The sequence below is a fragment of the Saccostrea cucullata genome, unplaced genomic scaffold, assembly GCF_032062105.1.
Source record: "Saccostrea cucullata isolate Sc308-1 unplaced genomic scaffold, CSIRO_AGI_Scuc_v1 ctg6840, whole genome shotgun sequence".
Lineage (NCBI taxonomy): Eukaryota > Metazoa > Mollusca > Bivalvia > Ostreida > Ostreidae > Saccostrea > Saccostrea cuccullata.
Window position 1 is genome coordinate 52,501 of NW_026935926.1, and position 17,004 is coordinate 69,504.

The 17,004-nt window shown below is 33.3% G+C and overlaps 1 protein-coding gene across 1 annotated transcript; it reads right to left on the reverse strand.

Moving 5' to 3' along the window:
- Nucleotides 1–9,555: 9,555 nt before the first annotated feature.
- On the reverse strand, nt 9,556–11,364 carry LOC134244241 (E3 ubiquitin-protein ligase DZIP3-like). The gene is made up of 3 exons (XM_062726505.1): nt 10,404–11,364; nt 9,787–10,016; nt 9,556–9,654 (listed from the first exon to the last, which is right to left on the reverse strand). The coding sequence occupies exons 1-3, from the start codon at nt 10,849–10,851 to the stop codon at nt 9,583–9,585; spliced, it is 750 nt and encodes a 249-aa protein (XP_062582489.1). The 5' UTR covers nt 10,852–11,364; the 3' UTR covers nt 9,556–9,582.
- Nucleotides 11,365–17,004: the final 5,640 nt, after the last annotated feature.

Genomic DNA, 17,004 nt, shown 5'->3' on the forward strand with positions numbered 1-17,004 from the left:
CATTTTACACAGTAGGCTAATCATCTTTTGGGAGATGGTTGGTGGTGTCATGTAGATGTGCAGTAAGGTTTCGGAATTTTGATTTTGCCCCGGGGAAAAATCGAAAAATGACGTTTTTAATGCAAAAAGCCCCGTCTTCCCTGAACTCCTCTTACATTTTACACAGTAGGCTAATCATCTTTTGGGAGATGGTTGGTGGTGTCATGTAGATGTGCAGTAAGGTTTCGGAATTTTGATTTTGCCCCGGGGGGTCAAATGGGGGTCGAAATATGACGTTTTTTATGCAAAAAGCCCCGTCTTCCCTGAACTACTCTTACATTTTACACAGTAGGCTAATCATCTTTTGGGAGATGGTTGGTGGTGTCATGTAGATGTGCAGTACGGTTTCGGAATTTTGATTTTGCCCCGGGGGGTCAAATGGGGGTCGAAAAATGACGTTTTTTATGCAAAAAGCCCCGTCTTCCCTGAACTCCTCTTACATTTTACACAGTAGCCTAATCAACTTTTAGGAGATGGTTGGTAGTGTCATGTTGATGTACAGCAGGGTTTTGGAATTTTGATTTTGCCCTGGGGAGTCAAATGGGGGTCGAAATATGACGTTTTAAAAATGTCTTAAATCATTTCTTTAAAACTAAGCGAAATACAAATTAAAAAGGATGGAGGTCAAGGTCACAGGAATGTGCAAGGTGAAGTTTTTGATGCAGGTGAGTAGCTTCACTAATACATATCAGCATATTATGTTTGATAAAAATATCTTGAATGATTTAATGAAGCTGAACTTAACACCTTTACTAAAAAAAAGAGAGGTCAAAGGAAAGGTTTGGGCCAAAATGTTGTTGCAGTTGAAAAGCTTACATCAGTATGAATTTACTATTAGCATATGAAGTTTGATAAAACTATTATTAATGGTTTATTTAAAACTTAGATAAACACTTAATTTAAAAAGTGAGGTCAAGGTCAAAGGAAAATACAAGGTCAAAATGAGTTGATGTATTAATAGCTCTCAGCAGTATGTATCAGCATATGAAGTTTGATAAATATATCTTGAATTGTTTATTCAAAACTGCTCTAGACATTAATTTTAGAAAAGTGAGGTCAAGGTCACAGGAATGGTCAAGGTAAAAAAGAGTGAAGCATTGTAAAGCTTACATCAGTATGTATCATCATGTGCAGTTTCATTACACAACTTGAACGGTTTCTTTAAAATAAAGCTAAACACTAATTTAAAGAAAAGTTATGTGAAGGTCAAAGGAAAAGTCAAAGTCAAAAAATATTGCTGCCGGTGGATATTTACATCAGTATGCATCAACATATGAACTTTGATAAAAATATCTAGAAAGTTTCTTTGAGCCCGATGGAAAGACAGATGGAAGGGTGGAGGACGGACATGACAAAAACTATACATGTATGTATTCCTAATCATGGTGTGGCATAAAAAACTTGAATCTACATTATATGAGGATGTTTCCATCTATCAAGATTATACAAGCAAATTCAAAGAATTGTAGTCCTCTGCTTTCTGTGTTTTAGTGAATGGGATGCCATAATTTATGGCAGATTGTGTGTCAAATATGCACCCCTATCATATATCAATTTTTGAAAATTGGGTCAAAGGGGAAAAATCATAGCATGCTCTGAAACATTTTGTTGCAGGTAATGTACATGTCAAATATGAAAGTCCTATCTCTTTTGAATCAAAAGTTATATATATATATATAATATTTTTGAAAAGTAGGTTAAACTTCTAGGTCAAGGTCACAGAGTCAAAAGTCATGATATATTTTGAAAAGTCTTTTCACATGTAATAAACATGTATAATTTGAATGCACTTTCTTTTCTCTTTCAAAATGATCAATTTAAAATGTTATTTTTTGGAAAGTAGGTAAAACTTTAAGGTCAAGGTCTAACTTCGGTTAAAAAATCATAGTGTATTTAGAAAGTTTTGTGGTAATGCACATGTGAAATATGAAAGCACAATCTCTTATTATTCAAAAGTTATGACCAAGGTTAAATTTATTGTGACAGATGCACATACTAGCTGTAAATAAGATGGACAGACTGACAGACAAATGAGATTTAATGTCCCCTCCCTTTCCCCAAAATGGGGGACAATAATGCCCTTGCTGTTCTTGAGAAGAAGATTTATGATGGAAAAAATCCCCTGCATATTTCTTAACGCAAATCAATATTGTGTTTTTATGTCATTTTGTTTGTTGTTAAACATCCCTCTCAGGTATTTTTCACTCATATGGAGACACCACCACTTGAAAAATAATGAGGACAAGTTAGATTTGAGGTCAACATTCATTTTAGGAGTTTTCAACCATTAAGACGTATATAAAGAAATATTAACTCGATCCTTCCCCTCACCCCTTCCCAGACCCCTGTTCAATGTTCATGTATGCAAACTACTACTTGTTTTTACATTTAAAAAAAATGTTTATACAAATAGTTTAATGTGGTCCGTCTCTGAACGATTTTCATTCCTAATTCTAGGAAGATAGGTTGACACAAATTCATGAATAAAATGTCAAGTAATCTTATCATTGATGCACTTTTATTCAATTTAATGCAGTCATATTGTGAACATTTCAGCTCATTAGGAAAGTGGGGATGACCTCTAGGGGTTCATAACCTTTATACCATTAAATTTACATAACATAATAACACAAGAAACAAAATTATATATAGTGAAATGGAAAAAGTTTCCTACTATTTAGGAGTCACATGATCATTTGTCATTACAGGGACAGGGAAGTGGATTGGGAGATCCCCCTCTCAACACCCCCCCCCCTTGGAATTTGCAGGACTATAATATATACTGGAGGAAATAAAAATGACTTTGGATGTCCTAAGTGTCCCTCCACCCTAGAAAACAGACCCAACCATAACTTCTTTTTTTTTTTTTTGCTACTCGGGAAATTATGGTCAAGCCTGGTCCCCTGTCTCATCCTTGCCAAGGCAGGAGAGCCAGGTGGATTCCATTGTACTCCACCTGGCCCTAGTGACGCGGAGTATATAAAGCAAAACAGGGACAGGGAACCAGGCTAATTCTGGTCTGGAACCCCCCCCCCTCCCCCACCTCCCTCCCAGAAAAAAAATTCTGATAACGTTGATAACGGGGGATAACTCTTCAGATTGTGAAATTCGTCTATTGTAAGTTTAAAGGATCAAAGGTCATCCGATGCTGAACCTAACCGTTTGCATTTCAGACTATTTTACCCAAATCTATACCAAAACTTGTACTTACCAATTGTCATTATTTAGGCACTGTTATCTTCATGAAATATAATCCAGTTAAAACACAAAATAAAATAATTCCTACTGACATATATGCAATGATGCACACCAGTAGCCTACTGCACGTGCAGTGAAATCTAAAATGATAATGCCAGTGGTAAAACTAGTACTTAAGGTAGTTCTATACTCGGCACTAAATGGGCTCAATCTTTAAAAATCTACTTTTATAAGATAGACATACATCCCAGCAATGGATAGACACAAGAAAAATTATATGTCAACATGTTCACTTTTCCGCTATAGCCTATCGGAGTATATACCCCGAAATGTAAAATACTGAAATTTTACCTATCCTAGATTTTGTTGTATATAAATTAATTTAAGTCTAAATATTCAACTTTAATACCCAAAATAGAGTAGAAACATGTTATTAAACAATAAAATATCATTGTTTTGCATGAATTATTATAAATAGATGCACTTTGTTAGGCTATTGTATCAAAATTTAATGTGAGAAAATATGCTTCCCAGGACAATCTCGGTCATTTAAAAAAAAATTATGGACTCAAACTTCGTAAATCTGCATTATTTTTACTAAATTATATTTAAGAAAAATAATAAGCTTAAAAAAATTATATGTTGACGCATTACTTTTCGTGGTATGAGCTCTACACTAAAGGTACCCCCCTATTTTCTTTCTTCCAGAAGTAATGTATTGTCACATATTTCTGTAATACTGTTAATGTTTGAGTGTATACTTGTATTAACAAAGCTTATACATTATTTAAAACAATAATTATACAAACCCAAAACCTATTGTCCCTAAAATTTATCTTATTTTACTCGAAAAAAAAAAATAAAAAAAAAAAAATAAAAAAAAATAAAATAAAATAAAATAAAATAAAAAAAATAAAACACACTTGTCTTTAAATTGGAGACGATGAAAATGAAAGTAATTCACTGATTCTCAGAAACTGGATGATTTTGTTACAGAAAGTAACAAAGTATGCTGCAAGTGAATCAACTTTTGTCAAATACTTATTCAAAAGATTATTTTGCATTGGGGTTCGTGGGTAAGCAGGTTGGGGGAGGGGGTATGTGTTTTATGCAATTATTATTATTTAAAGTAAATTTTGTAATGTTTGATTAGTAAAATCCATAAATTTTCTAAGTCAAATCGTAGTCATTACTTTTCTTCCGAATTATCACTATTAGCTTCAACTTGGCCGCCGACAATAGTCGCCTCGATAGTTTGATACAGTCATGTTCTGATGTAGCATGTATATGGTCCGTGTTTTCGACGCGGCATATCAAACATGCATCATTCACAGAAATATCGTTTTATTACCTAATTATTTCTGTCAACCGAAAGTTGTTCCCAGACTTTTCTTTTTAATTAATCTATCCTTAAACTGTACAATATGTGTTTGTTGACGCGACCGACTTCGAGCAAAATCGTTACCGGATATTTAAAACGCTAAGTAAAAGTCAAACAGATATAGTTAAAAACTCTCATCTCGGAAAAAGGACGCCCGGTTCCGGTTTTCTATTCGTAAATGACGTAGTGCGAGTATAGAACTACTTTAAGTTGGGTACGTGACGCAAGCCCAGTGTGATGCAGGTGTTCAGATACATGTATAGTGCAAGAACAAATTGAAAATTATTATTTACAAAACATGTTTTATTTTAACTTTGCCATCTAGGCCTATTTCCAAAAACAGGCAAATAAGGTGTGTTTGTGTGTGTGTTGATGGGAGAGGGGTCGGGGTTGACTAAATTGATTGTGTATATGGCAGCTTTCAAGAAGTTTCTGCCTAATCAAATATAAATAAACTTTGCACATTTTGAAAAATTCATCAAAAACGCTTTACACTAATTTGAATAATATTATTTGTTGTTAATCTATATGAGAAAATATATTTAAAAGTTCCAATTATGTGCCACCCCCCCCCCTTATCAAACCTAATTTACATCATTAATTTAATTCTGTTGTCTAATTTCCGACTGGTAATGAATAAAGAATATGAAATACCTATAAGATGGAGGCCCATGGGTAACATGGTCACTAGCTGCAGATCTGTATAGCGTTATGGTTTTATATATTAGTCTTTGACCATAAAGCTACAGCTCCTGTAATGCAAAAAAGGTGCAATTTACGGTGCAATATTTTTTTGCGCACTTCTGGGGAGAATTTCTCCACTTTCCAGCATCGGTCAATTTACTACCTTTCACCCCCTAATTCTAGGCACATTATTTAACTAATCTGTATATTTTATCCATCTCCAAACGTTTTATATTCGTCTCTACACGAGATAAACTCGCTTGATTAAAATTATTTGTTAGATTGCATAAAATTCAAATCAAGCGGGTTTATTGCCTGTAGAGATGAAGTATAAATGGCTGAGAGGTGGACAAAATATACATTTTGACTACAGAATGTGTCTAAAATTAGGGAATGAAAGGTAGTTGATTGACCAATGCTAGAAAATGGAGAAATTCTGCCCAAAAGTGCGCAAAAAAATATTGCGCCGTAAATTGCACCTTTTTTGCATATGGGGATCTGTAGCATTATGGTCAAAGACAAATATATAAAACCATAACGCTGCAGATCTGCAGCTACATGGTCACCTGAGCATATTATGCTCAATTTGAAGAATACATGTATTATGTAAATTATTGAATTATATTGACTTTTTCCATGGTAAAGCCCAATATGAAGAAGTGTGCATTTAGAGGCAAACACCTTAGTGCGGGTATTACTGTCTCATGACAGCATCTAGTCTCTCGCATTAATGTCGGCTCCATGTTCCAAAAGTAATGCAATTGTTTCAAAATATTGCGCAGCGCATGCATGGTGTAAAGCAGAGCGCATTTGTTTATCAGTTTCATTTACACAAACACCGAATTTTAGCAATAGCTCGGTGCACTCTCTATGGTACTGGGCGGCACCCATAAGTGCTGTTAACCCGTAGTTGTCATGGGTATGAATATCAGAACCAGTTTGAACCAGCAAAGAAACGACACTAGGTAATTCAATTGGCTCAAATTTTTTCGGCTTGAAAAGGAAGTATACTTCTTCTGTGCAAGGTATATCGTGTAACATGTATGGAATATATCTTTCAAAATCAGAATCGCCAAAAATAATTTGCATGAGAATAGTTCGCCCGTGTTTTAAATCCATATTTGGTTTTGCTCCATTGTCTACAAGATAAGTCAATCCGTCTTCAAATAAAGTCCATGCTGCAATACTTATGGGTGATATTAACTCTTTAAACACAAAATTAACGTTAGCACCCGATTTAACAAGCAAAGACACTAAATCTATATTTTTTGAACAACATGCTGCAAGTAAAGGCGAAGGACCCATTTTATCATTAAAATTGACTTTTGCTCCATGTTTTATTAGCACCTTTGCAACATTGATATGGTCTCTGTAACAAGCAGTATACAACGGTGATTTTTCTTCATTATCACATTGGTTCACATCAGCATCAAGACTGATAAGAAGCTTGAGTGCTGCTTTTTGACCCAGACTAGAAGCCCACCAAACAGGTGTTCGACCATCCTCGTCTCGTTTATTAACACTTGCTCCTTTACCTATTAATAAATTCAGGATTTCTACACTATCGCTTTGTATTGCAGCCCAAAGTGCTGTTTTTTCGGGACCGTGTGTGTCATCTACAATGGCCCCTTTTTCAAGCAAATATGAAACAGTATCTGTATTACCAAGATAACAAGCCCACCAAAGTGGTGACCATCCATTATCAATGTCCATCTCAAAATAATCTGAATTGCACGGATAATTAAACATGTCTAGGGGACATTCTTTTTCAAGGTCTGCACCACTGTCAACCAAAATCCTTACTATTTCAGTAAACCCCTTTTCACAACATTCTGCAAGGGGTGTATTTCCAAATTTATCATTATAGTTTACAAGAGCTCCATTTTCTATCAGAAATGTTACAATATCAGTGTAACCGAACCGACAGGCTGCTGTTAAGGGTGTTACCGACTCCATTCCCAAATCAACATACTTATTCAAATCATGATGATTGCAAATGCCTTCTTGAAAGAGATACCTCAGAACTTCTGTATTGCCTTTCAAACATGGCACGATGATGAATGTTAACCCCTGTAAAGGACACGAGTTTTCCACGTGTGAATCAGCATCATATTCCTGTTTGCAAAGAAAACAGAAGGAGTTTGTTTTGAAATCACTGTGAAATAAATTTGCACAAAAACTCACCATTCTTAAATTTCCGCTGAGTAATGATAAAATAAATGTTGAATTTCTACTTAAGCATAACTCATCTATCACTGTTTTGTCTACATAATCTAGTGTCATTTTAAAGAAATCAATCCAGCCAGCACCTATTAACCAATGCAAAAAACCCGTTTTAGCTGCTGCGAGTAATTGTCTTGCTGTTATTCTTTCGTAAAACATATCTGCTGTACGGAAGCGAGTACCCCATTCTCTAAACAAGTCATCTGTATTTTCACAACCTCTCATTTCCACCCTGCGATAATGATCTTTGATTCCCAATTCTAATGGAGAAATTGAATCGGTCACACCGCTAAATTTCATAAAAGTATAAAATACCGATTCAGCATCATCTAGTTCTATTAGATCTTCCACCAGCCGAAACACACTGTGAAATTCTGTATGTATGGTTCCCACTAATTCTTCCTTAAGTGAAATTTCTGCACATTTAACAGAAAAATTTGATCCTAAAAATCCCGATAGATCGCCTCTTGATTTAAGGTTGTGAAATAACATCGCCTCGAGTTCATAATTAGGAAATAAATGACAGAAAAGGATATTTGGAATGTTATTTTGCTTTAATTCCTTTGCGATTCGCTCCACAAAAACACATTTAAATTGGTCATCAAGCTTGATAACGGTATTGCTATCCCATTTAGATGGCAAAACGTTTTCTGGAAGAATAAGTCTTGATTCCAATATCCACAACGGAGCAAATGTGATCAATGTATCAAGAGACTGTTTCGCAAAATGACATGCTAATATTTCAATTAAAATAGTGTGTAATAATTCATAACAGTTATCCTTTTTCAGGACAAAACTATTTGTCATCATTTCCAAAGCTTGTTTTATTCTTTTTCTTGACGTTCCTTGGTCCAAAAAGCACTCTTCGAATACCACATCAAAGATTTTATCAATATTTTGATCTCTTCCTTTAATGAAGTATTCTGGCCGAACTTCGTTGTCAAACATAACACAGAGGATAAGAGCACTGTATTCGTAAGGTGTTTCATGTTGTCTTAGGGCATCTAGTTCTTCTTCATATTCCATATAAGGAAACTTCAGAAAACGCTCTGCGTTTTCCATGAAATGCGTGTTGGTCGAAATGAGTTTGCACAACAAAGGAAAACAATCATGCAGATTCAATAAGTATTTTTTAAATATAAACTCTGTATTTGTATGTTTCTTATATATTTGTTTCTTCTCTTTGATTGTCATTGAGTAATTCTCAGAGTTTAAGTCAACTTCTTTTCCTTTAAACAGTTGGAGATCCTTGTAATAGTGTGTTTTGCTATGTGACAACCTACAAGACACCAGCATTCTTGTTTTCCTGTTTTTCGAAATGCATTGCTGTATGTCACTGTCATATATTTTCCATTCCTTTGCTAAATGAATATCTATACATTTTGTACCACAAGGATCCTCTATAATAAATAATTGACATGTACTGTCGTCAAAATATTGTATCAGTTCATGTGGCATTTTTATTGGCACAATGTGAAAACCAATGTTTTGACAAAGTAGTGATACATGATGTAAAATTGCAGATTTTCCTGTTCCGGGATTTCCAACTACAGACACGCATTTCTCAGTACGAATCAAATTCAAAATTTCTTTAGATGCTCTTGTTTCACAGAATTTTGCGTCCTCAAGTTTCCACATCTCTAGTTTGCCACTGATTTGCTCTAGAAAAATATTAAAATCAAGTATTTTTTGCGCGGGAAAAGACAATGTATCAAATATGTTCCTCAAACAAATACAAGACTAAGATTATGATAAGTTAAACAGGCTTATATATTTTGAAAACATACTTTATAGAAAGGATTAACTTTCATAAAAAAGGAGAAAATTTTGTTTTGGTTGCGTAGAAATAATTGCAACAAAATCGTATAGAACTATGTTCCAGTAAAAGGAACATATCATCTGTGTGTCAATTTAAGTAACAGACCACACCAAAAATATATTCAGTTGGCAATTCAAAAATATGAAAAAATAATAATTTTTACCTTTGATATTTCGTGGTATTGTATCATTTAACTGATATATTAGTTGCCTCATTTCCAGTAGAATTTCGTTATCTTTTATTCAAATTGCAACGTTTTTAATGCCCTCGCCTCAAGCAATTGTTCATTGCCCCCTAATCTGCCAATTGCCTGTACAAATAAAAGAGGATATAAATTATAGACATTATTTAAAAATAGCAAAAAAAAAAAAAAAATCAAATCTTGGAATGATACACATGAATAGAAATGTAAATATATTTTACTTGACAATAAATAACGTACATTTTCAATGTCAGCCCAGTAATCATTGAATTCCATTTCTGATAATTTTGCATTCTTTGAATGTGCTACAATGTTTCTGTAATACTTCATTCTAGCAAGGTCTGCCCCGACACTATTGTCTGATTGTGAAGGCAACTTGTCAAACCCTGTGACCGGAGCAGGAACACTCGTCATATACCGCAGAAGGAGAATTAGCGTAGTGACGTCAAATTGCCTTGATGTTACGTACCCTTGTTTTAAAAAAAACAATACAGGAAGTCTCTTTGTGATGAAAATGCAATTAAAAAATTATAATTATGATTTGTTTATGTAAAATAGCATATAAAACATGAATACACAAGAAGTTTCTCGCTGGTTTTGAAGATCTTGACTTTAAGTTTTTCGGTATAAAATTTCAAAAAATAAGAATATTCTTATTTTAGTAAGGATGACAACACTGGAAAATGGTAAAGCATTGTGTTCTTCTTGTAGAAAGAGTATGTTTTTGAAAAGTTTGGACAGACGGGCAACGAGATATGACTTACAAATACATACGAGCTACTCCAATTTGGCTGAGATAGAATTGATTACTTCAACATTGATACTAAAAAAATTATTCTTTTGCCAAAAAACCTTACCTGATGATGGGTACAATATATTCCATTGCTGAGTAGAAATGACTCTTTCTTTTTTTATTGCTAAGAGTTTAGGTTTATTTAATGCAAGATCTGATATAAGGTCTAATGGAGGATGCTTGGAATCAAAGAATGTTCTAACTGCTATTGGCACTCTTCGAAAAATCAGGAGCGCTATTCGAAAAAAATTCAATTCTCTGAAAGAAATAGGAGGCGAAGAAGAAACTGGATGTGTAACAGTTTGAATTGTGGCAGTGATGTCAGCATGCCCTAAACTTGTCGTTACTGTAGTATTCGGTAATAGTGGTGCAGTTGTTCCAAAACTATGTTGTAATGATGAAGAAGATGTTTGGGGCATTGTTATCACAACTGGGTCCTCAATTTGTGTATTTAAAGTAGATGATGGTGTCTGACTTTGCATTGTTGGTTCAGCTAGTGAGCTATCAATCATCGATTCATCTGTTCCCTGGAAACAATAATGCTGGTACCGGTGGTCCTATTGCGTTACTAACACTAGTTGGAATTTTTTGTAATTTCAGCCTTGCATCAAAAGTTGAAACTATGCTCTCTGTTCCTGAAATATTGGAATCTAAGGTATTTGTTTGGAGATTTGGTGAAACTTGTGTCGTTGGTAATAACAGTGGTGGTGTCGTAGTTGAAAGCTCTAGATCATTTTGATGCTTAGAGCTGGCAGTATCTTCTGATTCTGGTAAATTATTTTCCTCAAGAGTCTGAATTGACGGTTTAGGAATTGAATATGCAGATAAAAGTGGAATGTCGGTGGAGCATCTTGAATATATGACTGAGGTTGATTGTGTTGGTGTCGTAAGTTCTTCAGAATTGCTACATTTTTCGACATTTTTTGCAACCTCATTTGTCGATGCTTGACACGACTCTTCTAATATATTGTTTGTTGACGTATCACTAGCGCCTTTTTTATTTTGAACACTTTCACTTTCCATATTTTCAATTTCTAAGAAAAATACAAACAAATATATTTTTTTCTTTCCGTTTTTTTACAAACTCAAAATACTATTCCTATTTGGATATTTTACTTGAAAAGACGTTAAAGGTAATTTAATAACAAAGCTCTATGATAAACGTGGTGACTTTACCTTTTCTATCGTCAACTTTCCTTACTTATGCAGCAATATACTTTAAGGGGGATGTACAAGCTATATTGGATCTAGTCTGGTGTAAAATAAGAAATACCAAGAATGCGCTTAATACTCTACTAAACTAGCCCAAAGTTACTCAAAGTGCTAATGCACTAATTACCTACTGTTAGAGACCAAAATTAGTTAACAATTAAGTTTATTTTGTTTTAATTAGGAGGAAATTATTCATGTCAGAACTGCGCAGCTACAGCATTTACGAGATGATAAATGCATTGAAAATGGTGTTAGTTTGATTCATTGATAATATGGCTACAACCATTTGTTTCGCTTTTTTCTTGTCATTATCCATAATTCTTGAAAATTTGATTTTTCATATAGGTGTCTTCCTGAGGCAATGTGTTTATTTCGTCCGCCATTCCTCTGTCACACAAAGTTCGAATAACAATGATTTTAGAATAAATGCGACCATAATAACATCAAGACAAGAAATTACTAAGTAATAATCATTAGGTAATATTACTTACTACTTTTATTTGTTGCATCGCATCATCTGATTAATGAAAAAACGCGATTTTAACCCCATTCCAGCAAATCGGGAAAAACTGTTCTGTGTACAGTTCGAGTTTCCTCATTAAAATTATTCCACTGAGCACGTGGTTGGCATGTGCATATATCTGCTGTGGATAGATCCGTTTATTACCATGATTATATTTAATTTTTCATGGAACAAGTCTTGATAATTTGTTGGTTTCTTTAAAACTCAAGAAAAAAAAGATAAAAATGTCCTAAACATATGTGTTTACGACGGGTCTTTTTTCTGTGGCGATAGAAGTTATTTTCAAATGGGGTACTGCAAGGAGGATGCTTAGCATTTAATTTGAAAATGTTAAACAATATGCAGTGCATGAAGAACAAATTGTAATAACATGTCTTACATTCTAAAATTGGTACATATGTATATTTTGTTTAGAAGTTAGATAGAAAAAATAGGCAGTTATAGGATTTCCTTCAGGCACCTCACATAAACAGCTAGATTGTTTGCAATGACCAACACATTGTATGGAGTAAGGCTTGGACATAAAAACGCATCATGTCTCATTATGTTGACAACGTTGTAAGCTCTCGCTCATTGAACATTTGAACATACGAAGCTTGATAAAATATATTGAGTTGTTTCTTTGAAATTTAGAAACGAGTACAATGTTTGCAAAGAAAGGTCCATCGCATATGCTATGTCTATCATCGCAAAAAAAGTGAAGAGCCGCACCCCCCCCCCTCCCCCCGAAAATCCTATGTTTGTTTTTCAAAATAGTGAAAAAGATTCAAAAAATTTGCATTGCTAAGAACGTGATGGAATATGTACTAGCCTTATAAGACCACTTGTTATAAAAATATTTGGTTGCCCTCTCTCCCGATCTACTGCCTGGAAATGGCCCGACTCATCCCATTACACGATATTTTTTTTTCTTTTTCTTCCGTCAACAATTATGTTTAAATTTTAAGGAATTTCTTTCTCACCTATAAATACGGACCCAATATAAATTTTTCCCTGAATTGGGAGGACCACCAAACGTCATTTTAACGATGGTATAAAATATTTAATTATGTTGAATTTTTTCTTTACTTTGTAAAATTTTAATTTTGACAATATGGGCAAATAGAATTTTCGTCACAAGTACCTGCATGACGTCATTTTTAGATTGTGACATCACAAACAAGGAGAAAAACTTCAGCATATGCTATTTATAGAACTTGTGTTTGGCTATCTTTCTAATCTGAATTGTGGTTTTGTAGATATAGAGATAGTTCGAACTTTTTGATCACCCCTGGTACTAGTAGGTATTAAAACAAGGTCATTCATATCGATTATATGTGTCTAATTTCTTTTGTGTTTCATTAGTGATAATTAAAAGTTTGATAGATAATATAAGTTATCTATGGCAAACTTACAAACTCTTAATTTTTAACTTTGATAGTGCTCATTTTCCCTTACCTGGAATCAAAGAGTTTAAGATTTTTTTTATATCAATACGTACACTTTTTAACAACTGTTCAATAATAATACTAAATAAATTATTTCAAGCCACACTATAACACCTTTCTTTTTTAAAAGTGTTCATATTATTTGAAATATTTTGAAACTGTAATTCTCTTCTACATTTAAAGATTGTTATGTCCCTCCATATTAAGAAGAGGTCTGGAAAACAAAATTCTGTGCTAAAAATAGAACACGTGCTGCTATCCATGAACTACTTTCATGGTTCTTTGCACTCTTTTTGAAGACAACGGTACCTTGTTTTGAACTTGAAATTATCATTTTAAAGTGCAAAATTTAGACAATTTCTCAACAAATGGTTGTAGAGAGAACATTATTGCACCGTTTGCATATTTTTTTGGATTTTTTAAGGCTCTGCTGAATTCTGTAGCTGCGCAGTTCTAAAGAGCATATCAAAAGCATTTTTCTGTAAAAGTATAGATTTTATATACACAACATGCATTCAGTTATGCATATTTATTGTATCTTTATCATTGGGACTTAAAATTTGATCAAAATATAATGTATTTTAGCCATTTTAAGAAATGTTTACATTTTGTTCTCACTGCACTAAAGGTGGCCGGACATCCCCCTTAATCACATACAAACGGAGTTTATATATCTCAGTTGATTCGATACACAAGAGCATGCTCTATGTATGAACAATTTCTAAAACGAGGTAAATTATTGACAAGCAAGTTGATAAAACAAGAATATCAGCAGTATCGTTTAAAGTCATAATCTCGTAAGTTCTACATGGTCGATACAATTATCTTGTCAGCAAATACAATTTATCATTGAGTCAAATGCCGTTTATACACTGAATTGAGGACGGATTCTGTTGTTTCCCGATCATGACAAGGAGAAGGCGGCGGGTATGACCGATTGGCAGGGGATGCTCACTCCTCCATGGCACCTGATCCCACCCCTGATGTTCTGGAGGTCCGTGTTTGCTCTGCTCCTATTTTGTATTGATTAATGGACTTTTGATCTTGAATACTGTTCGTTATTTCCATATTTTTCATTCTAAGTGCTTCAATATTTTCAAACTTAATAAATAATTCTGTTTTTCACAGTATATAACACATCAAAAGGCACCTTTAACCCCCCCCCTTTAACACAACTGTGTTACCAGCCCCCTCCTACTCCGTTGCCATGGGATAATAAACATAAATGCATACAAATCAAAAGGATTGATTTTTTTTAGATTCGTTTGTATTTGAGTTCTATCTAGAAAACGACCCTGTATACTGACAGTAGCAAGAAAACAAATGTCTCCGTCGCTAGAGTAGAGTGCATAAATATTGAAGAGATTAAAAACCTTTCTATTGATTATTTAAATGCATACAGCTATTTTTATTACAGTGTATAGATGGTACACAGTATTTGCTACCTTTAATTCTTCCTTTTCTAAGAGAGGAATAAATATTTATTTATGTCTGAGAATAAAAATGCTCTGTTATATAATAAATACTACTTATAATAACCATTCAATGCATTAAACTTCTAGCCTTAGTTACACTTTATTAATGATGCCATAAATACACTATATTAAATCAAGTGAGAATTAACATTAACAGCTAAAGAACTGCATATTTCCTTACTGAGAATATAACAATATTTCAAATATCAAAATAAAAAAGCAACAATTTTAAGACTTTGTCCTCGGAAAATAAAGGATGGAAGACTGAAAGACGTTTCAAAACAAAAATTTCACTATTGTATACGTTTTAGTCTCAAAAATCCAATGTATGTACATTGTTTTTAATATTCTGCTTATATTCTAGTACTATGTTTAATGGTGAGAAATTATGAAGACTTACCTTACACGCCTATTACCCCATACATTTTGCTGTACAACGACTTGTGGGACCTTTTCATATTCGGCTTACTTAGAGAAATATCAATGCTAAACAGGAAGGTTTATAACGATTTTTTTCGGGCTTCGTTCATGTTACAGCTTTTCATTGTCATTACGTAATTGTTTATTTTATAGACCGGCAACCATGGTGACTATTCTTTTATCTTATCTTAAGGTCAAGATCTAGTAAACGACTTTAAACTAATTTTTTCATGCTAGATCCATTATGACGTCATAATCAATTTCAACTTTCTTTTTCCCGTACTTTACGGCTTTAGCAGAATTATGTAGAAAAAAGGGTATTATCATGACATTCCATTTGAAATCATATGAAAAGTAAACCGTATACCTTTATTAAATTTGATATCGTTTTAAAGAAGAGGCCACAAACATACTAATTACAGTTTTCTGAGAGACTGTAGGCAATCTGGATACATTTCCGCTATCGAAAATGAAAAAAACTCCCATATTCATGACTGGTTTTCTTATTTTTTCATTGAAAATGATAGTTTAAAATACAGTTTTTAATCTTGTTTACCTACAAATTATGCCCCGAAACACCTTACTAGGCCAAGCTAAAGTTTTAAAGCATCAATAAAGGAATTTATTTCTCAAATTTAATAAATCTGTAGGCACCTTTTATTTTCTATATCTTGACCTTAAAAAGCTAAATTTTTACACTGTCAGTATTTTCTTCATAATTTTGATACCGACTTTAGCAACTCAACTATGTACAATTGAAAGCTTAATTTTAATCATGTAACGTGAAGCACATTAAAGTAGAAGTATTAGCTTGACCGAGTAATATATGAATTCTATTGATTACTGCTATTGACAGGCAAAATAACAGTTTGGATACATTCACAACGCTCTTGAAAAAAAAACATAGAAAAGCTCGGAAAGTATACAAATGTTTAGTGGCTTGTTCTTTTAAATTAATAGAATAATGATAAGTATACATTAATATTTACTTATGATATAGAAAATAAATTCACAAATGAGAAAAGTTACCTTCAAATATTTAATTTTTAAGGAAACTGAATATCAAGTCACTGATAATGAAGGAAAAGGATAGGACGACAACCAAATACGAAACATGTAAAATAAACTTGCTGGAGAACCTTAAACGGAAACGATCCCTCCTCTTATTGTCAATGCGGCTGTTTAATCGTGAAATTAAACATCGTACATACAAGCGTAGACTTTGCGTTTAGGGATTTTATTTCAATATATGACCTATTCAAATATCGCTCTTGAAAACGACGTATCTTTACCTCATGAAAGAGATAATATACAATATTTTTTTTTTCTAACGAAGAACATGTTTGGCCTTTTTCCAAGTACAATAGCGACTTTTATTTATGATAAGTTTATGTATTTTTTAAAAATGAAATTCAAACAAAAATAAATATATACAAAGGGGGTTCAGTCCTGAATCGTTGACCTATAGTTGTATATATTCAACATTTTTATATTTTTTATTTTTAAAAGGTAAATAATTATTACAATGATTGACTGTGAAATAAACTACAAAAATAAAAATATAAAACTTCGATTATTTTGAAATGTTATTCGATACGGCTGTTTAGT